Source organism: Callithrix jacchus, chromosome 19 (genome assembly GCF_049354715.1).
Source record: "Callithrix jacchus isolate 240 chromosome 19, calJac240_pri, whole genome shotgun sequence".
Taxonomy (NCBI): Eukaryota; Metazoa; Chordata; class Mammalia; order Primates; family Cebidae; genus Callithrix; species Callithrix jacchus.
In genome coordinates, this window is record NC_133520.1 from 23,155,737 (window position 1) to 23,177,384 (window position 21,648).

The 21,648-nt window shown below is 44.0% G+C and overlaps 1 protein-coding gene and 2 long non-coding RNA genes across 3 annotated transcripts; 2 read left to right on the forward strand and 1 right to left on the reverse strand.

The window, feature by feature from the left end:
• LOC128930250 (uncharacterized) lies at window positions 1-9,299 on the forward strand. Its single transcript, XR_008478036.2, has 3 exons — window positions 1-295; window positions 1,789-1,913; window positions 2,244-9,299. It is a non-coding gene; the product is annotated as an uncharacterized LOC128930250 (long non-coding RNA).
• H3-3A (H3.3 histone A) lies at window positions 8,797-17,914 on the reverse strand. The gene is made up of 4 exons (XM_054248373.2): window positions 17,828-17,914; window positions 16,146-16,296; window positions 14,832-14,985; window positions 8,797-9,443 (listed from the first exon to the last, which is right to left on the reverse strand). Exons 2-4 carry the CDS (start codon window positions 16,271-16,273, stop codon window positions 9,315-9,317), a joined length of 411 nt encoding a protein of 136 aa, XP_054104348.1. The 5' UTR covers window positions 16,274-16,296; window positions 17,828-17,914; the 3' UTR covers window positions 8,797-9,314.
• Window positions 17,915-18,421: 507 nt separating this feature from the next.
• LOC128930249 (uncharacterized) lies at window positions 18,422-19,655 on the forward strand. The gene is made up of 2 exons (XR_008478035.2): window positions 18,422-18,891; window positions 19,560-19,655. It is a non-coding gene; the product is annotated as an uncharacterized LOC128930249 (long non-coding RNA).
• Window positions 19,656-21,648: the final 1,993 nt, after the last annotated feature.

The window sequence follows — 21,648 nt, forward strand, 5'->3', positions numbered from 1 at the left end:
GAGGTGCTGTTGGGCGACCGCCAGGCGGCTGGAAGAATCGGTTTCGCGTTTTGGGAACGGTCTAACACCTGGGGCTGGGGAGGGCTACCGGGAGGAAGAGAATCCGGGTGAGGCGCCGATTTCAGAAATGCCTGAAAAGGGTGAAGCCCACCCTGGAGCGACGACAGTGGGGACCGCTGGAGCGATGACAGTGGGGACCGCTGGAGCGATGCTGGGGACTGGCCTCCACGACCTGGAGGGAGGAGGGAGCGGCGAGGCGAGGAGCTGCGGGCACCCTGAACCCTCAGTCCTCGAGGTCCTGACAGCGACCCTCCCTCAGGCTGCCCCCTCAGGAGGGGTTGGAAGGAGCCGCCTGGCTCCACGTCCTGTTTCGCGAGTCTGCGGCAGCGCTCCTCAGGAGTCTGTCCCGGGCCGGCCGCTTCCGTCACTGAGAGCTGAGTCTCCCCGGCCTCAGGAAGGGCCTGGTGCGCGGCCATCTGCTGACTAGTCTGGAGCCAGCGTGATGGCCTCGGCTGCGCTGACAGTGAGGCCACCGAGCTTTCCTACACGCCATCAGGCTTCACAGACCCTCACTCGGCTAAGCCGGGCATGGCATGCCTTGAGGGTATCTGAGGCTGTGACATCTTAGCAGAAATCCAAGCCAGCCCTCCGCACTGCCTCCACTCTACCTCCCTCCCCTTCATTTGGAATCAGAAGTGTTTTATTTCAGATCCAAATGTAATGATGATGACCAAATAAAATCCACCGTGAACTGAGCCCATACTGTGTGTGGCCAGCTCTGTGCTAAACATTTGTCATGCGTTCTCTCATAATCCCCGGACCTCCTGCCACTTTCCTTATTTTTGCGTTGCCAGCACTAACTGTAAAACTGAACTTTTACCATTAAAATTTTTTAAGAGGCTGAGGTGGGAGGGTTGCTTGAGCCTAGAGTTTGAGACCACCCTGGGCAACATGGTGAGATCTTGTCTCTACAAAAAATTTAAAAACTTAGCTGAGTGCAGTGGCTCATGCCTGTAGCTCCAGCTTCTCAAGAGGCTGATGAAAGAGGAACCCTTGAGCCCATGAGGCTGAGGCTGCAGTGAGTGGTGATCATACCACTGCACTCCAGTTTGGGTGACAGAGTGAGTCCCTGCATATAAATAAATAAAAGAATACCTCTCAGGTATTATGCTGAATTCCTGGGTGACAAAATTCTCTGTGCATTAAATTCCTGAGACACGAAACTTACCTATGTAACGAGCCTATGCATGCACCCCAAACTTAAAAGTTGGAAAGGAAAAACAAACAGGTCTCTTGAGTTCCCACTTTCTTCTTTAGTTACTACCGTTTCTCTCCGTTTTAAGCAAAACTCCTGGAAACTACCTATACTTGCTGTCTCTAATTCATTTCCTCTAATTCTGAATTTTTTTTTTTTTTTTTGAGTCTCCCTCCGTCACCCAGGTTGGAGTGCACTGGCACGGTCTCAGCTCACTGCAACTTCTGCCTCCCAAGTTCAAGGGATTCTCCTGCTTCAGCCTCCCGAGTAGCTGGGATTACAGACACACACCACCACGCCCAGTTAATTTATGTATTTCTTCAGTAGAGATGGCGTATCGCCATGTTGGCCAGGCTGGTTTGGAACTCCTGACCTCAGGTGATCCACCTGCTTTGGCTTCTCAAAGAGCTGGGATTACAGGCGTGAGCCACGGGCCTGGCCCCTCCAATTCTCTTTTTATAAGCATTTCCCCTAACTGCTTGTTTTGAACTGTTCCTTGCTACCTTTCCTTTCCTTTTTTTTTTCTAAGACAGGTACTCACTGGATTGCAGTGGTGTGATCTTGGCTTACTACAACCTCTGACTCCCAGACTCAAGCCGTCCTCCCATCTCAGCCTCCAGAGTGACCGGGACTACAGGCGGTGCACCAACATACCCAGGTTTTTTGTTTGTTTTTGTTGTTGTTGTTTTCTGTATTTTTTGTAGAGATGGGGTTTTGCCATGTTGGCCAGGCTGGTCTTGAACTCCTGGCCTCAAGAGATCTGCCTGCCTTGGCCTCCCAAATTGCTGGGATTACAGACATGAGCCACCTCGCCCAGCCCTGTCTTTCTTTGTGAGAAAGTTGCTCAGGCTGGAGTGCAGTGGCATGACCTCAGCTCACCACAGCCTCTGCCTCCTGGGTTCAAGGGATTGTCCTGCCTTAGCCTCCCAAGTAGCTGGGACCACAGGTGTATGCCACCATGCCCTGCTAATTTTTGTATTTTTTGTAGAGATGGGTCTCACTGTGTTGCCGAGGCTGTTCTCAAATTCCTGAACTCAAGCAGTCCATCTGCCTCGGCTTTCCAAAGTGTTGAGACTACAGACAGGAGCCACCATGCCTGACTCCTAAATTTTAAACTGCAACCATTATGACCTTTTACCCCTTCAGCAACTACCTCAAAGAACAAGAGCATTCTCTTTACAATCATAATACTGTTATTATTATACATTCAATAAATTTGAGAGTGATGTAGTATTTAATATACAGGGCTTATTAAAATCTCCTCAATAATTTCCTTTTTTTTTTTTTTAAAGACGGGGTTTCACCATGTTGGTCATGCTGGTCTTGAACTCCTGACCTCAGGTGATCCGCCCGCCTTGGTCTCCAAAGTGCTTGGATTACAGGCGTGAGCCTCTGTGCCTGGCTCAATGTCTTACACTTTGGGTTTATCAGGTTTTTTCCTTATCCTTATTGTTATATTCAGTTTAAACATTTTGGGTAAACTTTTCGGTGATGTTGTGTCCTCAGTATGATGTCAGTTTGTCTCTTTTTTTGATGATATGAAGTTTCATCATTTGATGAAAGCCCTAGTTTCTCTAGAATTCACTCTAATCAGGTTTTGTTCCCTCTGTTTCATCAAAACTGTTATTAGGGTCACCAGTTACCTCTACAAATAAAATGGTCAGTTCTCAGACCTCACACCCCACTTGGCTTAGTAGTAATTGACACAATAGATCACTTTTTGTCCTCATTGGAGCACTATCTTCTTTTGACTTCCAGATTATCACATATGTCTGGCTTTCTTCTTCTATGTCTGTGTCTTCTCAGTCTTCTTTGGAGCTGTCTGTTAGTCCCTAAACTCTAAATGTTGAGATGTTGAGTGCCTCAGTCCTTGAATTTCTAATTTCTTTCTTTTCTTTTTTCTTTCTCTTTTTTTTTTTTTGAGACAGAGTTTCGCTCTTGTTGACCAGGCTATAGTGCAATGGTGTTATCTTGGCTCACTGCAACCTCCACCTCCCAGGTTCAAACGATTCTCCTGCCTCAGCCTCCCAAGTAGCTGGGATTACAGGCATGCACCACCACGCCTGGCTAATTTTGTATTGTTTGTAGAGATGGGGTTTCTCCATGTTGGTCAGGCTGGTCTCAAACTCCTGACCTCAGGTGATCCACCTGCCTCAGCCTCCCAATGTGCTGGGATTACAGGCGTGAGCCACCATGTCCAGCCCTCCTCTCTAATTTCTATCAACACCTACTTTCTTGGTGATCTCAGCTAGGTTTTTTTTTTTGAGATGGAGTTTCACTGTTGTTACCCAGACTGGAGTGCAATGGCACGGTCTTGGCTCACCGCAACCTCCGCCTCCTGGGTTCAAGCAATTCTCCTGCCTCAGCCTCCCGAGTAGCTGGGACTACAGGCGCGCACCACCATGCCCAGCTAATTTTTGTATTTTTAGTAGAGATGGGGTTTCACCTTGTTGACCAGGATGGTCTCGATCTCTTGACCTCGTGATCCACCCGCCTCAGCCTCCCAAAGTGCTGGGATTATAGGCATGAGCCACCGCACCTGGCCTCTCAGCTAGGTTTTATTTGTTTGTTTTTGTTTTTTTGAGACGGAGCCTTGCTCTGTTGCCAGGCTGGAGTGGAGTGGCATGATCCTGGCTCACTGCAACCTCTGCCTCCCAGGTTCAAGCAATTCTCCTGCCTCAGCTTCCTGAGTAGCTGGGACTACAGGCACGCGCCACCACGCCCAGCTAATTTTTCTATTTTTTAGTAGAGATGGGGTTTCACCATGTTGGCCAGGATGGTCTTGATCTCTTGACCTTGTGATCCACCCACCTTGGCCTCCTAAAGTGCTGGGATTACAGGCATGAGCCACCACATCTGGCCGTCTCAGCTAGTTTTAAGACCATGCTGATGACTTCCAGATTTGTATCTCCAGCCCAAACCTCTTTCCTTAATCCCAGGTTCAAATCCAAAAGTCTACTTGACATCACTAAAAAGTCCAATTAAGCATCTCAATTTTAACATGTCCAAAACTGAGCCCTTATATTCCCCAAACCTGTTTCTCTCACAGTCTTCCCTATGTCAAGCAATAGGAACTTCATGCAGTTACTCAGATGAAAACCCTGGCCCCATTAAGCCCTTGCTTTATTTTTCTCATGCCTACACCCATCAGCAAGTCCTAGCCATCCTCCTATCATTGTAATAAAATATCCAGAATGCCGCTTTGCACACCTCCACTGCCACCACCCAAGTCCAAACCACTACATCATGCTGCACTTAGGTTACTGCAATAGCTTAACTGGTTTTCCTTTCTGCTCTACCCTTATTGCCTTCAGTCTATTCTCCAGACAGCAGCTGGAGTGATTTTGTTAAAACATAAGTCAGACCATTTATCCTTCTGCTCAAAACTCCAGAGGTTTCCCATCTCACTGTGTCCTTGCAGGACCTATAAAGCACTACATGCTCTGACTCCCATTATATCTCTGGTTTCCCACGGTGCTTCTCATTTGCTCCACTGTGGCATGCTCCAACGTAGAACATACCAGGCTGGCTTCTCTAATGGGACCCCTAATAGAACCTGAAGTACTCTTCTCTCACCTCTGTGTGGCTTACTCTCATTTTTTTCAGGACTTGACTTGAAAGATACCTCAACGATGCCTCCCCTGGCTAGCCTAACTGCCAACATCTCCCCCACTGCCACCCAAGACAGTTGTTATCCACATTCTGTTTTTTCTTTTTAGCACTTACTACTCCTGATAAACTATGTACAGATGGTCTCAAGTTATGATGGTTAGACCTACAATTTTTCAACTTTACGATGATGCAAAAGTGACATGCATTCAGTAGAAACTGTCCTTGGAGTGCCCCTACAACCATTCTCTTTGTCACTTTCAGTTTAGTATTCATGAGCTATTCAACATTTTATTTAAAAAATAGGCTGGGTGCAGTGGCTCAGGCCTGTAGTCTCAGCACTTTGAGAGGCTGAGGTGGGAGGATCACAAGTTTAGGAGTTCGAGACCAGCCTGGCCAAAATGGTGAAACCCCATCTCTACTAAAAAAAAAGTACAAAAATTAGTTGGGCATGGTGGTGTGCACCTGTAATTGCAGCTACATGGAAGGCTGAGGCAGGAGAATTGCTTGAACCCAGGAGGCAGAGGTTGCAGTGAGCCGAGATTGTGCTATTGCACTCCAGCCTGGGCGACAGAGCAAGACTCCATCTCAAAAAAAAAAAACAAAAAAACCTGTTTGATGGTTTTGCTAACGTTAATTGTTCTGAGCACTTTTTTTTTTTTTTGAGACAGGATCTCACTCTGTCACCCAGGCTGGAGTGCAGTGGTAAGATCTCGGCTCACTGCAACCTCCACTTCCCGGGTTCAAGCACATCTCCTGCCTCAGCCTCCTAACTGGGATTACAGGTGTGTGTCACCACACCCAGCTAATTTTTGTATTTTTAGTAGACAGTTTCACCATGTTGGCCGGGCTGGTCTTGAACTCCTGACTTCAAGTGATCTGCCCATCTCAGCCTCCCAAAGTGTTGGGATTTCAGGCGTGAGCCACTGCACCCAGCCAGGCCTTGTTTTTGCATCTGCTTTCATTTAATCCTCAAAATACCAGATCAGTTACCATATATTAAGGTTACAGAAGCTTAACGTTGACATAGAGGCAAGCAGAACCACTCATTCATTCTAGCACTAATTCGACAGATTTTTATTCAGACTCACTAGATATCAGCACGGGGAGTATAATGGGAAATAGAGCAAACCCCCGTTCTTGCAGTATAATAGTGGGAGCAGTCAGTAAAATAGTAGACAAATGGCCAGGCACGTTGGCTCACACCTGTAATCCCAGCACTCTGGGAGGCCGAGGCGGGTGGACCACCTGAGGTCAGGAGTTCGAGACCAGCCTGATCAAAATGGTGAAACCCTATCTCTACTAAAAATACAAAAATTAGGCTGGAGGGAGTGGCTCATGCCTGTTAATTCCAGCACTTTGGGAGGCCCAGGCAGGCAGATCACTTGAAGTTGGGAGTTGGAGAACAAGCCTGGCCAACATGGTAAAACTGGGCATGGTGGCAGGCACCTGTAATCCCAGCTACTTGGGAGGCTGAGGCAGGAGAATCGCTTAAGGAGGCGGTTTCAGTGAGCCAAGATCATGCCATTGCACTCCGGCCTGGGCAACAAGATCGAAACTCCATCTCAAAAAAAAAAAAAAAAAAGCAAGCAAGCAAGAAAAAGAAAATAGCAGCTTGCATTAGGGTAGTAGTTGTGTTAAGTGGAAAGTTGTGGATGCCTTTTTGGAGGAAGAGCCTAAGAACAGGTGATGGATGAGAAGGGAATTAGGGGGTAGGTTATGACTGAGCAGGTGATGAGCAGCATGGTTTTGCATATAGGCTTTTCTTGTGATCTCTAAAACATCACCTTCAATCCTAATTTTGTTTCCTACCCCCACCCACCATGTTTCTCCCACTGCCAAGACTTCAACTTCTACAATCCCTGGCAAATTAACTGCTCTAATTTATTCTACACTATCACTTAAGAGAATGGCCTTGGATTTAGCCTATCTGGAGACAAAGTCTACCTCCTCCATTTGCCGTTTCTTAACCTGTAAAATAGAGCATAAAACAGTACCCACTTCATAGGGTTGCTGAGAATTAAATCTTGAGTTCCAGCATACTTTTGCATCCTCAGCATTCGGGAGGCCCTCAAGGTATTTGCAAATTTGAATGTATTTCCTCTTAAAGATTCTAGACTGTCAAGAAGAGCAAGAGCTTGGGCATTGTGCAAGCACTTATCTGTAATAACTAAGATTCCCCCTATTTGGTTAATGTTTTCAAATTCCTAAAGATTCTTCCAGTTGTAGTATTCCTGACTTTCCTAAGACATTTACCTGAATTTTTAACTTAAAATATAATTTTCTGGGGTTTTTCATCTGTCAACTTAGACTTTAGGGAACTTTTCTGAAATCTTAAAAGGTGTTTATTGGCTATTTAAGTTACTTTGCTATTCAAAAGCTGAAACAAAGTGGTGATTTTACCTAGTCTCCATACATTTTGAGCTTAATTCCAATCCACTTTAGTTTTTCTCTCTGGGTGGAACTGTCATATACCAGCTCTGAAGCATCATAGGAAAGAGGATTATCAGCCTAATCATTTCTGAGCCAGGGATCAATGAGCTGGCAGATCCGCACCGGAGTCAAAGGATAGCCCTGAGCTCAAAACTACTAAGCATATTGGTAAGGTCCTTCGTCAGTTAAAAATGTCTTCCCAAATTCCACTGCCTCATTTGTAAGTATTAACAAGTTACCTACTTTCTAGGAATACATGCCCAATATTAACACAGCATTATGAGGCAAATTCAATAAATTGACCAGACATCTGTGTACATACACTGAGTGCCAAGTTCATCTTTGTACTTTTTTCCATTTTATAATGTACAACTTACTGTCTTATACCTGGACAATGACCACATAGTACTAATTATCTGTTTAAACGAATTGAAATTTTGCTTTAAAAAAAAAATTAACTGTTAACAACCACTCATGGGGCAATAAAAAATGTACTTTTAGCACACAAAAACTTTTAGAGAATTTAGGATTCCAAGAACTCAAAGGACTGTATCATCCACTTGTAAATAACTGGTCCTTATCAGATTCCAGCAGGTAATATTAACTTCCTCCCTTAATGGGGACACGAACTTTTTCTTCTGAGTGTTTTTCATGAAAAGGCCTACCATTTGGTCCTTTGCACTGAAAAACTGGACTAAACAGAGAATATTCAACTACTGAGAAAATACCAACCGTTATCAGTACCTCCCCATATAGGCAAAAGATCATGCTGAAAACTGGGATGCATGCTAACAAACTTAGGCTCTTAGAATTCTCCCATTAAAGAATTTTATACTCACCTATAGTTGAAAGATTAAGTTATCGCTAAAATGTTTAACAGCAGTAAAAATGCAAGCCCAATGTTGTATCTTATTGACACGAAGTCTATTCTTAGCACAGTGATTAACATTTCATCACTTCTGGGGCAGTTTCAAACACTCAAACATTACAACTAATGGGATCGTTAAAAGTTTTAAGAAGGTTATTATCATCCTCATTTCACATTAATCATACCAATACTAAATAAAACAGGGCTAAGAATTAACCATTAGTGCTTGGGTAAGTTCGGGTTAATGAATACAGAGCATCTTAATATAGCCAGATCTTGAATGCATTAACTTTTGAGCTAAAGACTGTTACACACTTCCATTTGTTATTCAACATTTATGAAAGTTGAATCCACTTACAGATTCCACTACTTCCAGGTGATCCTATTGACTAGCTTTTAGAATTAATTGGTTCAGAAGACAACATATCCAGAGTTAAGATCATTAGGTTTTGGCAAGCTTCTAAGACTTAAAGCCAGTATTCGTTTCCTTTTGCCACCAAGCCCATAATTTCCTCATCTCTCAGTAAGTCTTATGTCTCATATATAAAGTGACAATTAAAGCACTTACTACTAATATTATCTTGAACATGAATTGTGGGGCAAGGCTGATAATAAAGACCAAAAGCAGGTATAGTTTAATGTATTTTAATAGCAAACTTACAGGAACAGCACAGAAGACAGACAACATTAAAAACATGTACTTGCATGTAGGACAACTCAGTTAGAAAAGTATAGTGAATGGATGGAATCTACTGTATGATAAAAATGCTACAAACACCATTTAGTTGCCGTCAATAAGAAATTTACTTGTTTTAAAAAAATCCAAATGCTGGCATTGTCCAGAAAAATTTAACAGGTTTATTTATAATTATTATAAAGTTGAACCACTGAAACTTGTTCACTGAAACATTTTAACTTGCATTAATGCTTTACGTCTCCGCATTTATATTAAAAATTCACACACAAATGAAAATGGAAAAACTGCCAATACCTGATTTCTGTCCCCTATTTTTCCACTCGCAATCATATACTTAGGTACCTTTTGACCCCATGGAAAAAAAATTATCTAACGTTCAGAACTACCAATAACAGGAAGAAGAGAATTTTTTTTTTTTTTTAGAATGAAATGTTTCCCATCATAGTGGATTCTTAAGCACGCTCTCCACGTATGCGGCGTGCTAGCTGGATATCTTTTGGCATAATTGTTACACGTTTGGCATGGATAGCACAAAGGTTGGTGTCTTCAAAAAGGCCAACCAGATAGGCCTCACTTGCCTCCTGCAAAAGGAATGAAGAAAAAATTATTAATGGTGTTATCGCCAATAGTTAAGACCCAACTGTATGAATTAAAACAAAAAGGTTTTTAAACCCTTTAAAAAATGGCTCTGCAGGATGTTGACGATTTTATCAAATGCTTACATTTTAAAACCTGTAGGACAATGCTCAAAGGCAGCTTATGAAAAACCCCAAGGCTTAAGTCAGTAAATCTCTATCAAGTTACACAAGTTAAATTGCTTTGTTACCAACAAAGTTCAATTTTTCTAATGGTAATTTGATTTCTAATAAACTGAAATGTCTCAAAGCCAAGAAATCCAACTTCTTTAATATTCTCATTCTTATAAACAAAATCATGTCCAATCCAAATACCCCATCCCAGCCTAGTCTCCTCCTCACTCTGAATCCCATTCACACAGTATCCGAACCTCTGCCTTGCCCAGTAGTTTAATATGCTCAACTGGTTTCTATAACATGCTCCTCATCTACCTTCCCTTTTATATCTGTTTTACCATGAGAGTACTTCTGGTTCCAGAACACACCACAAGTTAGTTCCTTATTTATATACTTTGATCTATGCCTTGGAGATGTGCCCCTGTCCTCTACCAAGTACCTTCCTCTATGTACCCCTATTTGTAACAGCATTTGTTGTTCTCTAGTACTAATATTTATCTCCCTGGTTTTTCCCATTTGATTAGAAGATCCTTTCAAGTTACCTTATTACTACTACCACTCAAGAATGACAGGTATATGAATCACTCATTGACAGGTAGCTTGTGAAGAGGAAGGGGCATTTCTAGTTAGTTAACTAATAACTGAAATTGTTATTAACTTTCGCACACATATAGTATACTTAATAGATGTCTGGGCCGGGTGCAGTGGCTCAGGCCTATAACCCCAGCACTTTGGAAGGCCGAGGTGGATGGATCACCAGGTCAAGAGATCGAGACCATCCTGGTCAACAGGGTGAAACCTTGTCCCTACCCAAAAAACAAAAAACAACTTGTCTGAAAAGCTGAGAATCTTTTAGTCTAAGTTAAAACATCTGCTTACTAATTTTTTTTTTTAAGATGGAGTTTTGCTCTGTAGCTCAGGCTGGAGTGCAGTGGTGTAATCTCAGTTCACTGGAACCTCCATCTCCCTGGCTCAGGCAATTCTCCTGCCTCAGCCTCCTGATTAGCTGGGAGTACAAGGGTCCGCCACCACACCCAGCTAATTTTGTATTTTTAGTAGAGACAGGGTTTCACCATGTTGGCCAGGCTGGTGTCGAACTCCTGACTTCAGGTGATCCTTCCACTTCAGTTTCCCAAAGTGCTGGAATTACAGGTGTGAACCACGATTCCCATCCTGCTTACTCATCTTGAAATGGAGAAATTGCCATCTTTTTTTTTTTTTTTTCCCAGACAGTTTCGCTCTTGTTACCCAGGCTGGAGTGCAATGACGTGATCTCGGCTCACCGAAACCTCCGTCTCCTGGGTTCAGGAAATTCTCCTGCCTCAGCCTCCCGAGTAGCCAGGATTATAGGCATGCACCACCACGCCCAGCTAATTTTTTGTATTTTTAGTAGAGACGGGGTTTCACCATGTTGACCAGGATGGTCTCGATCTGTTGACCTCGTGATCCACCCGCCTCGGCCTCCCAAAGTGCTGGGATTACAGGCTTGAGCCACCGCGCCCGGCCGAGAAATTGCCATCTTGAAAATTAATCACGAATCCAGGCCAGACACAGTGACTCATGCCTGTAATCCCAGCACTTTGGGAGGCTGAGGTGGGTGGATCACAAGGTTAGGCGCTCAAGACCAGCCTGACCAACACATGGTGAAACCCCGTCTCTATTCAAAAAAATAAATAAATAAACCATGAATCCAACAGTTTTGGATTTGGAGCATGAAATAATACATTAGTCAGCCCTCTCTTCCTCTATAAGGAAAAATTATTTCTCTGCTCAAGATATATTAAGGGAGAAAATAGTCTTTAAGTTGCTATTTTTATCCTAATAAGACATACACAAATAACAGAGCAATTTAAGCCCCACAATGCCACATAAAACAAGGTTAGGAGCTCAAGACCAGGATACAGACCTTTGTTTTATAAAAGTTTTGACTTTGCAATAAAACAATTGAGATCCCTTTAAAAGCATCATCACACCAATAATGAATTCAAATGGTTTACACTATTTTAAAAAAGTACATTTACACCTTCATCTTTGCTAGTTTAAAAAAGTTTCTATTCTATGTAATTAGTCCATCACATCTTACCTATTCCAAAGGTATTAAAAAGCAAAAGTCCTTAATATTCAGAGATTCGTTCTTAACCTATTCTAGAGTGGGTAGAAAGCCTGGAAAACACGGCATATTGTAGCCTCCTTAGGGGCTCACAACGCACATCACCTACTAGTAGTGAAGTTTCTCAGGAAAGAAAAGTTTACTTTTACTTACAAGCTTAACCTGGTACCTCAGGATTATAGAAAGCTAGAATGCTTTTGTGAAATGTGGCACAAGCTACTAGGTGGGCAAACCATCAGGTCCCATGATTCTGAGGCCTAGAGTGGTATCACCTAGAACTATTCAGATGTGGCATGCGGCAGCTGGGGCTCTCACAGCTCTTAGAACCTGGCTGGTAGTTTATGAGGGTTGTGTCTGGTCAGCTCTAAAGATTAAACTCCTAGAGAGGATCTGACCATAAACCATACATTTCCAGTTCTGTTACAAGTAACCCAAAGTCCCTTAAAACATTAAGACTGTAATGAGAATTAAAGATTGCTACATTAATTTATGACCCAATGAATTGAGTTAATGGCAAAAGAAAAAACTACAAGAAAATAATAGTTTAGGACATTTTGATTATATTCAATGTCTGGCTCTTTACCATTTCAAAGCAACCACTGTTCATTTAACATAAGGATATTTGAGTTCAAGTTCTCAGACATTAAAGGCAAAGACTAAATTTTAAGCAAGTCAATTTTTGATTACCTATGGCAAACTGAGACTAACTTCTCTACCATTCTCACTGGACTCCCTCCCATCCCTTAGCTGTAAAATGTATAATTCTAAGGCCAAAAAGAAAGTGACCTTTGGATTTCAACTTCAGTTGCAATCTTACTATTCTATTCCATTTAAAATTCTCCCTCTGCATCTTTAAGAGCATATGCATAAAAAAGCAAACACAAAACACAAAAGCCCGTTACACAGATCACTCCTTCCAATAAAGAGCTAACACTAAGAGCACTGTGGACAGAAGAGGCGAACATTTTGCTTAAAACCAATACAACCACACTTAATGACAAATATGTAATAGTAACAATTGAAGTTTACACATGAATAATTTTAGAAAGATGAGTCTTTTACCCAGATTGTTTAGTAAACTCAATTTAAAAGGCTACATTACTGATATTTAAGCTAAAAAATGCTGCACTCGGCCGGGCATGGTGGCTCACGCCTGTAATCCCAGCACTTTGGGAGGCCAAGGCAGGTGGATCACAAGGTCAAGAGATCAAGACCATCCTGGTCAACATGGCGAAACCCTGTCTATACTAAAAATACAAAAATTAGCTGGGCATGGTGGGCACGTGCCTATAATCCCAGCTACTCAGAGGCTGAGGCAGGAAAATTGCCTGAACCCAGGAGGCGGAGGTTGTGGTGAGCCGAGATCGGGCCATTGCACTCCAGCCTGAGTAACAAGAGCGAAACTGTCTCCAAAAAAAAAAAAAAAAAAAGCTGCACTTTTCAAGTATGGTATTGTGTTCCTTACGCATAGTTCTAACTAGAAAATATTAGCAGCTTTGTACCAATGCTTGGGAATCTTAGTAACATTTCTGCATTTAGTAATATATGAAATGAGAACTGAAAATAATTGGCTATAAAAAGAGAAAATAAAGTTTTAAGTAACAGAATACAAGATTTTAGTAGTTGAAATTTCAGCAATTCACTGAGAATTTAATGGATGCCTAATCCTGGAATTCACCAATCAAATGAAGTTTAGACTAACCATAGAAACAGCTCGGCCAATTACACTTCAGGGTGGAATCCACCTATCAAATCTTTTTCACACATAAAGCAAAAGCCCGGCACAGCAACAGCAGCCTTGAAAATCCTCCAATGGAGCGTACTTAGATTCTGGATACTTCCCCCCCCCCCCCCACGAGATTGATTCAGGTCTGCAATGATGCCTAGCAATCAGCATTTTTAGCGGACCCAACTGCATGCTTCTGATGGAGGCGGTAGCTTTACTGTATTCTGGGATACTTTCATCTAAAAACTCCAACCACACAATATAAAATAGGTTACTTAAGTTACTATTGTTAATTACACCTACATACCTTTATCAAGTATCCTGTAGTAATTTCAAATTTTTGTCTTTTTTTTTCTTTTATTTTGCCAATACTGAAGCAACAGATGCAAAGTTTTGGTCTTGACATAAAGCACAAATATCTCAAATACATAAAAACATCTCTAGAATACTATTTCTCTAAATCCTGACATGCTAGAGATTAAGATTAAATTCAATACACTCCACATTTAAGTGGAAATCCTTAATCTCCTTCAGCAAATCACAAAGCAAATCCCTGCCCCCTTACATGTCCAGTATCACCTTTAAGCACTGTTTCCCCCATCTTGCCTTCCAATCCTATCCTCCACTCACTGCTCCTTTTACATCTTAACGCCTAATTCTTTAATACTGCCTATTCCCATCCTAGATATTAAGGTCTCTCTATATCTGTTTCTTCAGGAACTAAAGAGACATTTCTTTCATTCTAGGCACTATGGCTTGAAACTGTTACTAAAATATAGACCTCTAGTCTCAGTTCTTCTTAATGTCCTACAGCATCCATAAACCAAATCAGAGGCTTTTCTTTAAATATTGCTTTTAGTGCAATGTTTCAAAATTTTAAATGGTATAATGAAATGTGCACTAAGCCTTGGAGTCAGATGTTCAAGTTATGGTTTTGCCATTTTCTATGGGCATGACCTTGAGCAACTTAACCTTTCTGAAGTCTCAAGAGTGAAGTCACGAAATCTACTACCCAACAGGCTTGTGATTAAACAATATTAGCGGGTGGGCACAGTGGCTCATGCCTGTAATCCCAGCACTCTGGGAGGCAGAGGCGGGGGCATCACCTGAGGTCGGGAGTTTGAGACTAGCCTGAACAACATGGAAAAACCCCATCTCTACTAAAAATACAAAATTAGCCAGGCATAGTAGTGCCCACCTGCAATCCCACCTACTTGGATGCTGAGGCAGAATCACTTGAACCCCGGAGGTGGAGGTTGTAAGCGAGGGGGGGGGGGGCGGATATATGGATATATATATAAAAGCATATTCGAAAATATTCTAGAACTGTTCTTGGTACACACAGGAATACAAACTGAGTCTTCCCCACCCATTATTTTACCTGCAAAGCACCAATAGCTGCGCTCTGGAAGCGCAGATCTGTTTTAAAGTCCTGAGCAATTTCTCGCACCAGACGCTGGAAGGGAAGTTTGCGAATCAGAAGTTCAGTGGACTTCTGATAACGTCTAATTTCACGGAGTGCCACAGTACCAGGCCTTTAAAAAATTAATAATAAAGAAAGTTACCAAAAACTTAAATAGCATAAAAAGTGGGCAGCTTTAAAGCAATGCAGTAATTTTTCAAAAAACAAACCACCCAACAATTCTTCAGCTTCGGTATCAAATTTCACTGATCAACTTATGATGACATTCAACTCTAGTAGGAGTAACAATACCTTTAGCAAAAAGCATGAAATTAAAATACATTCTTATCAAGGAGTTTATCAAAGCCCTATTTATTTTCATTTTTAAAAGTGATACAGGTATCGAAACCCTGGAAGGTAGTAGCTGTCAGGCTACTAATGAAGTTGACTCTTCTCAACTCAGCACCACTCTCCTTCCCACCCGCACCCTCTATTATCTTAACAGCCCTTAAAGATAACCAACACAACCCAATTAACTTCATTTAAAAATTTACTTGTGGCATTTAAGTTCTATTTCCCAGAATACCTCTACTCTGACTACAGTTCATTCCTCAAGAATTATTAAATTTGAATACATCCGATTTCGCAGTGTTCCTTCCACGTGGAAAAGTTTTTTTTAAAACTAAGTGATTGTTAGCAAGAAATTTACCTCTCATTCTGACTTCTTCCACTGTATGAGCTTTTATTTTAGGTTAATGGTAATATCTGCTGAGGCTATCTAAGTCTGGGCAACTTCTGCCCTCTAATGGCAGATGCCCTTAACAACACAGTGGCTCAGACCGTTCACAATCCAATGAGCTAATATAGAAGGAAATAAGCTAATCAAATAAACGAGGGGGTAGGAATCTTAGAAAACACCCAATTTCGATTATTTTGCCAAAAGCTAGCAAAGATATCCTCAACAGTGTATTGAAGAAGGCAACACATAACTATTTTTAAAGAATTACTAAGTTAACTAAAATGTCAATATATTCTATTAACATTATCAGTGATGTACTAGGTCTCCTTAGGCCTCTAGGTCAGATTATGGCTTCAAAGTTAAACGTTTCCAATAAAACCCAATACTAAATTTTATATATATAATTGATTACACAGTACATGTATTTAAGAAGTGTTCAAATAAAAAAAATGTTTCTCTAAGGCAAAAAGTTTTCCTGTTATTCATCTTTTGTTAAATTATACGGATACATAAGAGAGAGACTGTCCCATTTTTTTCCTCTTGTTTTTTAATACCTGTAACGATGAGGTTTCTTCACCCCTCCAGTAGAGGGCGCACTCTTGCGAGCGGCTTTTGTAGCCAGTTGCTTCCTGGGTGCTTTACCACCGGTAGATTTGCGGGCAGTCTGCTTTGTACGAGCCATGGTATAGAGACCTCCTTACTTACCTACCAGCATTAAAAAAAAAATCGAATCACCATATGAAACTACTAAACACACAAGTTTTCCTGCTACGATCACGATCACTCCTTCCCCATATCTGGAAATTATGATCAGTATAAAAAATAATGTTCGTATTGTTATATAATTTGAAAGGGTGCAGATTACGTCTACCCAAAATGACTTCTTGAAACAAACTAGTACTAGAAAATTGTTAGCAATTAATAAATACCATTCCTCTCTCGAAATGCCAATTCTGAGCGACAAACGGGAAAACAAAAAGACCTCTTAACAGCCTTTGATCCAATTTATTTAATTAATTAAAGCAGAAATTAGGAATGTCTGTAAACATTCCATCCACAAACAAGTCAAAAGAACGAAGCCACAAATCGCTGGAGGATCGAATCAAATTACAGCAAAAAAGGTCTTACTCCCCCCTTTGGTTGCCCCCCCCTTCCTCTAGCTGTTGATGGATTGCTGTAAATATCTGAAAATATTCTTGGTGTTGTATCGTTCAACAAAGATATCGTTATGTTGACAAAAAGGCGTCTCGAAAAAACGAGAGGAACAACAGCTACCACCAGCGAGCATTCTACAAAGCCCCGTCCTCGCGTCCAGTCCTCACAGGCTTCCCAGTGAAATAAAAAGTGCCCCGCACCCAGGCTTTAATTAAGGCACGACATCCGCCGACCGGTCCACCCCAAGCACCACATAAACTTTTGGTTTTGCCTCCTCTGGGTCCCTCGGCACAGGGTCCCCCAACCTGCCCGTCTAGCTCCCAGCGCCTCGAGCAGGCACCAACTCGGCTCCCAGACCAGAACAAAATGGAAACAATCGCAAAACGTATCCGATTCCGTTCCAAAGAGACAAAACACCAAATCTCTCGAAAATACCCCGATCCCCTGCCACGTGCCGCCCTCCAAAATGCAAAAGTTTTTTTGCATTTCAAATGCATCAAGTTTTCGCTTCTCCAAAAAAGGGGAAAAAATGTCCCTCTTTTAAAAATTCTTGCTTTTTTGAAATGGGGAAGAGAGAAACGGGGGAAAAAATATGGTCGGTGACCAGAGAAGAGAGACAAGATGGTGAAGCTTAGCAACAACTGTGGGGAGGCAGCAAAAAGCGAGTTACCCCAGGGTGCGAAGCGGCAGCGATTTCCACCCCTTTCCCGCCCGAAAACTGGGGGCCGGGGCCCGGGGGCAGTAGTTAAGAGGCCCGCGCGGGTCGTGGTGAAGGTTTGGGGTCCGCGGAAGGGGCAGCGGGCGGGATATCACCGAAGAAAGAGGAGCCAGGGGCGCGGGGAGGAGGAGGGAGAGCAGGCTCGGCGCCGCGGCGGTTGCTGCTGTTGGGCTGAGGCGGCGAGAGACTGGGGAGCCGCCGCCGCCAGAGGGAAGAAGGAAACTCGCTTCATTTCTGGGCCAAAAAGTTTGTGGGCTAAGGTGGAGGGGCTACGGGTACCCTCCCGGCACCACCAGGGCCCGGGTCGGGGCTGACGGCAAGCGGGGCTCGGTTTCGGGGAAGAGGACAGACGGGGAAACTTACCCCCCTTCTCCTTCGGTTGGAGCTCGGCGAGCTAGAGGCGGCGCTGGCGTTGGAGAGCGACGGCGGCGCGGCGGCGGCTGCGAACACAATTGAAAGATGGCTGACACCGAGGCTATCCCCCAACACACGCCGCCCCGCCCCCGCGCCGCGCGCCAGCCAATCACACACAATGGAGGGAAGGCTCGGCCCCGCCCCCGCAGCGCTGCTCGCGCCCCGCCCCCTCCCCTCCCCCCGCGCGCCAGTTCGCTGGCGCGCGCTCGCCCCTCCCCCGCACGCCGCCTGCTCCCTCCTCCCGGCCGCCTCGCGCCGTGTGTGTACAAACACAAAAGACACGCTGAGGGGCCTCCTGCTCCCGCCGAAACTGCCGCCCGCCCCCGGCCAACCCCTGCCCCCGGCCCTACACTGCCATCCCGCTCCGTGCGCGCACAGCGTCGAACCCCCGATGCCCGGGTTTGGGGTGCCCGGAGTGAAGCGGGGGGAGGGGAGGTTGGGCGAAGGCGCGGCGGGTGAACGCCCGGCCTGCGGGCGTCTGGGGCCGAGGCGGGGAGGGGAGGGAGGGGCCGCCACCGCGCGGGCTCCGGCGCGCGCCCCCGTGGAGACCCAGGCGGCGGTGGGTGGGGGAAGACGCGACCGGTCCGGTCGCCGCGCCCCAGTGGAAAACGCTCCCTAGCAGGAAGCTGGCAAATCGGAGCCTGGAGTCCCGCGCCCGCTGTCGGACGGGGCCGCTGCGGCATCAGGAGGGGCGGACCGACGGCCTCCTTCCCGCCTGCGCGACCAGCCAAGTGCGGCAGGGTCCTGCGGGTCCAGCCCGAGTCCACCACAGACAACTTGATGGCTCAGAATCCTGCCTGACTCGGGCGGGCCGCCTGCCTGCTGGGCAGCCCCTCGCCAGTGCCTGCCTCCGGGATCTGGGGACTGGGCTCGCTCTCCTCTCGGGCCCTGGCGCCCGACGCAAGATGGCTGTGTCGCCTCGGCCTCTAAACAATGTGTGGAGCGCGCAGCTCCTGAACCGGGGCCCGGCGGCCTGTCCTGCCCGCCCCTGGGGGCCGTGTGATCTGTTTTCGGTAGGATTGCTTTGGAAGCAGTTGTCGAATATAGGATAGTCAAATGTCCGCAGCTTCTGCATAGTTTAGAAGAGGCTGAAAACGGCAGAAAGAAGGAAAACATGGTTTAAGGATTAGTACATGTACCTGTTTTCCAGTTCTCAGTAGTATAGGAAACGTACTTTTCATGGCCCAAGTTATTCCATGACTTGTCAGTTGATTGGCTTTGGAACCTCTGAACCGTCCCTAGATGGTATTGACGCTTCACAACTGTGTGTGAAGGTTTTCAATGGAAGGGTCATGCAAACATCCCATAGGGTAGTGAAGGGGGAAAATTTTCATAGATGAGGGGCAGTAACTATTATTTGTAAAGATCTCACAAAGCATCTTAGTCATAAACATTATCCCGAACCAGACTGATGGAAATCAGATATGAGGGAAGGAATGGATTTGTCCAAGGTCACTAAAATGAGGAAGAAACCTAGGAGAAACAAAAAAATCCAGGCGTCCTGTTTCATTATTATTTGATGAATGTTAAGTGTCCGTGGTTGTTGTGCAGAACACACATGCAGTCTCCAGCCCTATCCTAAAAGCACATATGCAATCAGCTTGGGCCGAGCTGCCAGCAAAGAATTACTATGATTCAAGCCAAGAACAGTTATTTTGCTTGTTTTTTGTTTTGTTTTCAGGAAACCAAAATATTTATTGTTGGATTTATCCAGGAAGGCTGTTCTACATCAGTTAAATCCATCATATCTTCAAGAAATATTAAATGACATGAGTAGTGTTCTCTTTGTATGCTGGATTTTTCAATAGCTTCTACTTCTTGGCTTTTAAAAATATTTCTAACCAAGGGTCAGACCATTTTAGGTAGAGTAGTTATGATCTTAGATTATTTGAACTAACTCAGCTGTCCGTTTGCAAAATGGGAATCATGTTTATCTCTATGGAGGTAGGCCACAAATTCTTTCTAGTAGGTTCAAGTACTGAGGCATCTGGAGAGGTGACTGGTTAGCCTCCTAGTGGCTTCAGGAAGTTTTCTCACTGAGTGAGTATTTATTGAGTGCAAACTCTGCTCAGCACAATTCAGGGGTGCTGGGAATGGAGCAGTGAATAACACAAGCAGTGTTCCTGCCCTCATGGGGCTTATGATCTCTGGAAGCACTGCTTTGCAGAGGGAAGTAGCACCAGGAGGGGCAAAAGAAAGAGGGGCTTTGGAGCCCCAAGATTGAGAAAACGATAACCAAGGAGAGAGGGGAACTGTAGAGTCCAGATAATGGGGGAGGAGAGCTGCCAGAGCAAGAAGGGATTCTCACCAGTGGTTAGTCCTGAATTGGTTTTGCTAGAACTCAGGCCCAGCACAGTGGCTCATGTCTGTAATCCTAGCACTTGGGAGTCCAAGTCCTAGGTGGGTGGATCACTTGAGATCAGGAGTTTGAGACCAGCCTGGCCAACATGTAATAACCCGGTCTCTACTAAAAATGTAAAGAAATTAGCCAGTGTGGTGGCACACACCTGTAATCCCAGATACTTAGGAGGCTGAGGTGGCAGCATTGCTTTAATTGGGGAGGTGGAGGTTGCAGTGAGCAGAGATTTTGCCACTGCACTTCAGCCTGGGTGACAGAGACTCCATCTCAAAAAAAAAAAAAAGATAGAATTCTTGGGGTTAATAATGGCTTCAACATTTACAGTTAAAAAAAATGGGGAGGACGGGAGCAAAAGCTTTTAAGTTAAAATATTTTCCCTAAAATAGAGTACTTATGGCCATGAATTTAGATTTGTTTATAAGTAGAAAAGTAGAATGGAAAGGATTTTAAAAGCAACGCTATTCAGATATGCTTGGCTCCTGTCAATTAACTGCAAAGATTACTGCCTCGTGGAGACGTTTCTGGTCACTCCAGTGGTATCTCCATGCACACTTTATCACATTGATTTCACATCACCTTTTTATCACCTCAGTTTACATCTGTCATTTGTTCACTTGCTTATTGTCCGTTTCCTCCCCAAAGAATATAACCTCTGAGATAATAATGGTCTTATCTGCTTTTTTCCCCTACTGTTTCTAATCATTTGCTGTACCTTTTTAGTGGTCTGGACAGATCAAACCAGCTACAACATTCCTTGAGCCAAAGCTAATTCAGATCACAGTCCTAGCTGTCTTCAATTCTCTGAATCCTAAGAGAGGTGAGGAAACTGCAGAAGAGTTTGAAGCGAGCAGAGGTTAATGAGGTTGAAGTAACAAAGCCATGTCTGTAGCATAAAAGTGCAAGATGAAGCATCAGGTGATCTGAAAGATCTAAGATCATTGATGAAGGTGGTTACACTAAATAACAGATTTTTGTTGTAGATGAAACAGTTTCTATTGGAAGAAGATGCCTTCTAGGACTTTCATAGCTAGAGAAGAGAAATCGGTGCCTGGCTTCAAGTTTCAAAGGATAGGATGATTCTCTTGTTGGGGCTAACACAGCTGTGACTTTAAGTGGAAGTCAGTGCTCATTACCATGCTGAAAATCCTAGGGCCTTTAAGAATTATGCTAAATCTACTCTGCCTGTGCTCTAGAAATGGAGCAACAAAGCCTGATGACAGCACATCATTTATAGCATGGTTCACTTTTTTTTTTTTTTTGAGACAGTTTTGCTCTTCCTGCCCAGGCTGGATGCTGTGGTGCCATCTTGGCTCACCACAACTTCCGCCTCCCGGGTTCAAGTAATTCTCCTGCCTCAACCTCCTGAGTAGCTGGGATTACAGGCATGTGTGACTACGCCCAGTTTATGTTG

Excerpts from the sequence above, each read along its gene's own strand:
- H3-3A (XM_054248373.2), bottom strand. The coding sequence starts at position 16,273 with ATGGCTCGTACAAAGCAGACTGCCCGCAAATCTACCGGTGGTAAAGCA. Across the intron at positions 14,986-16,145 it reads AAGAAACCTCATCGTTACAG|GCCTGGTACTGTGGCACTCC; the intron begins GTATTAAAAAAC and ends AATTTTTTAAAG. Across the intron at positions 9,444-14,831 it reads CAGCTATTGGTGCTTTGCAG|GAGGCAAGTGAGGCCTATCT; the intron begins GTAAAATAATGG and ends TTCCTTTTGCAG.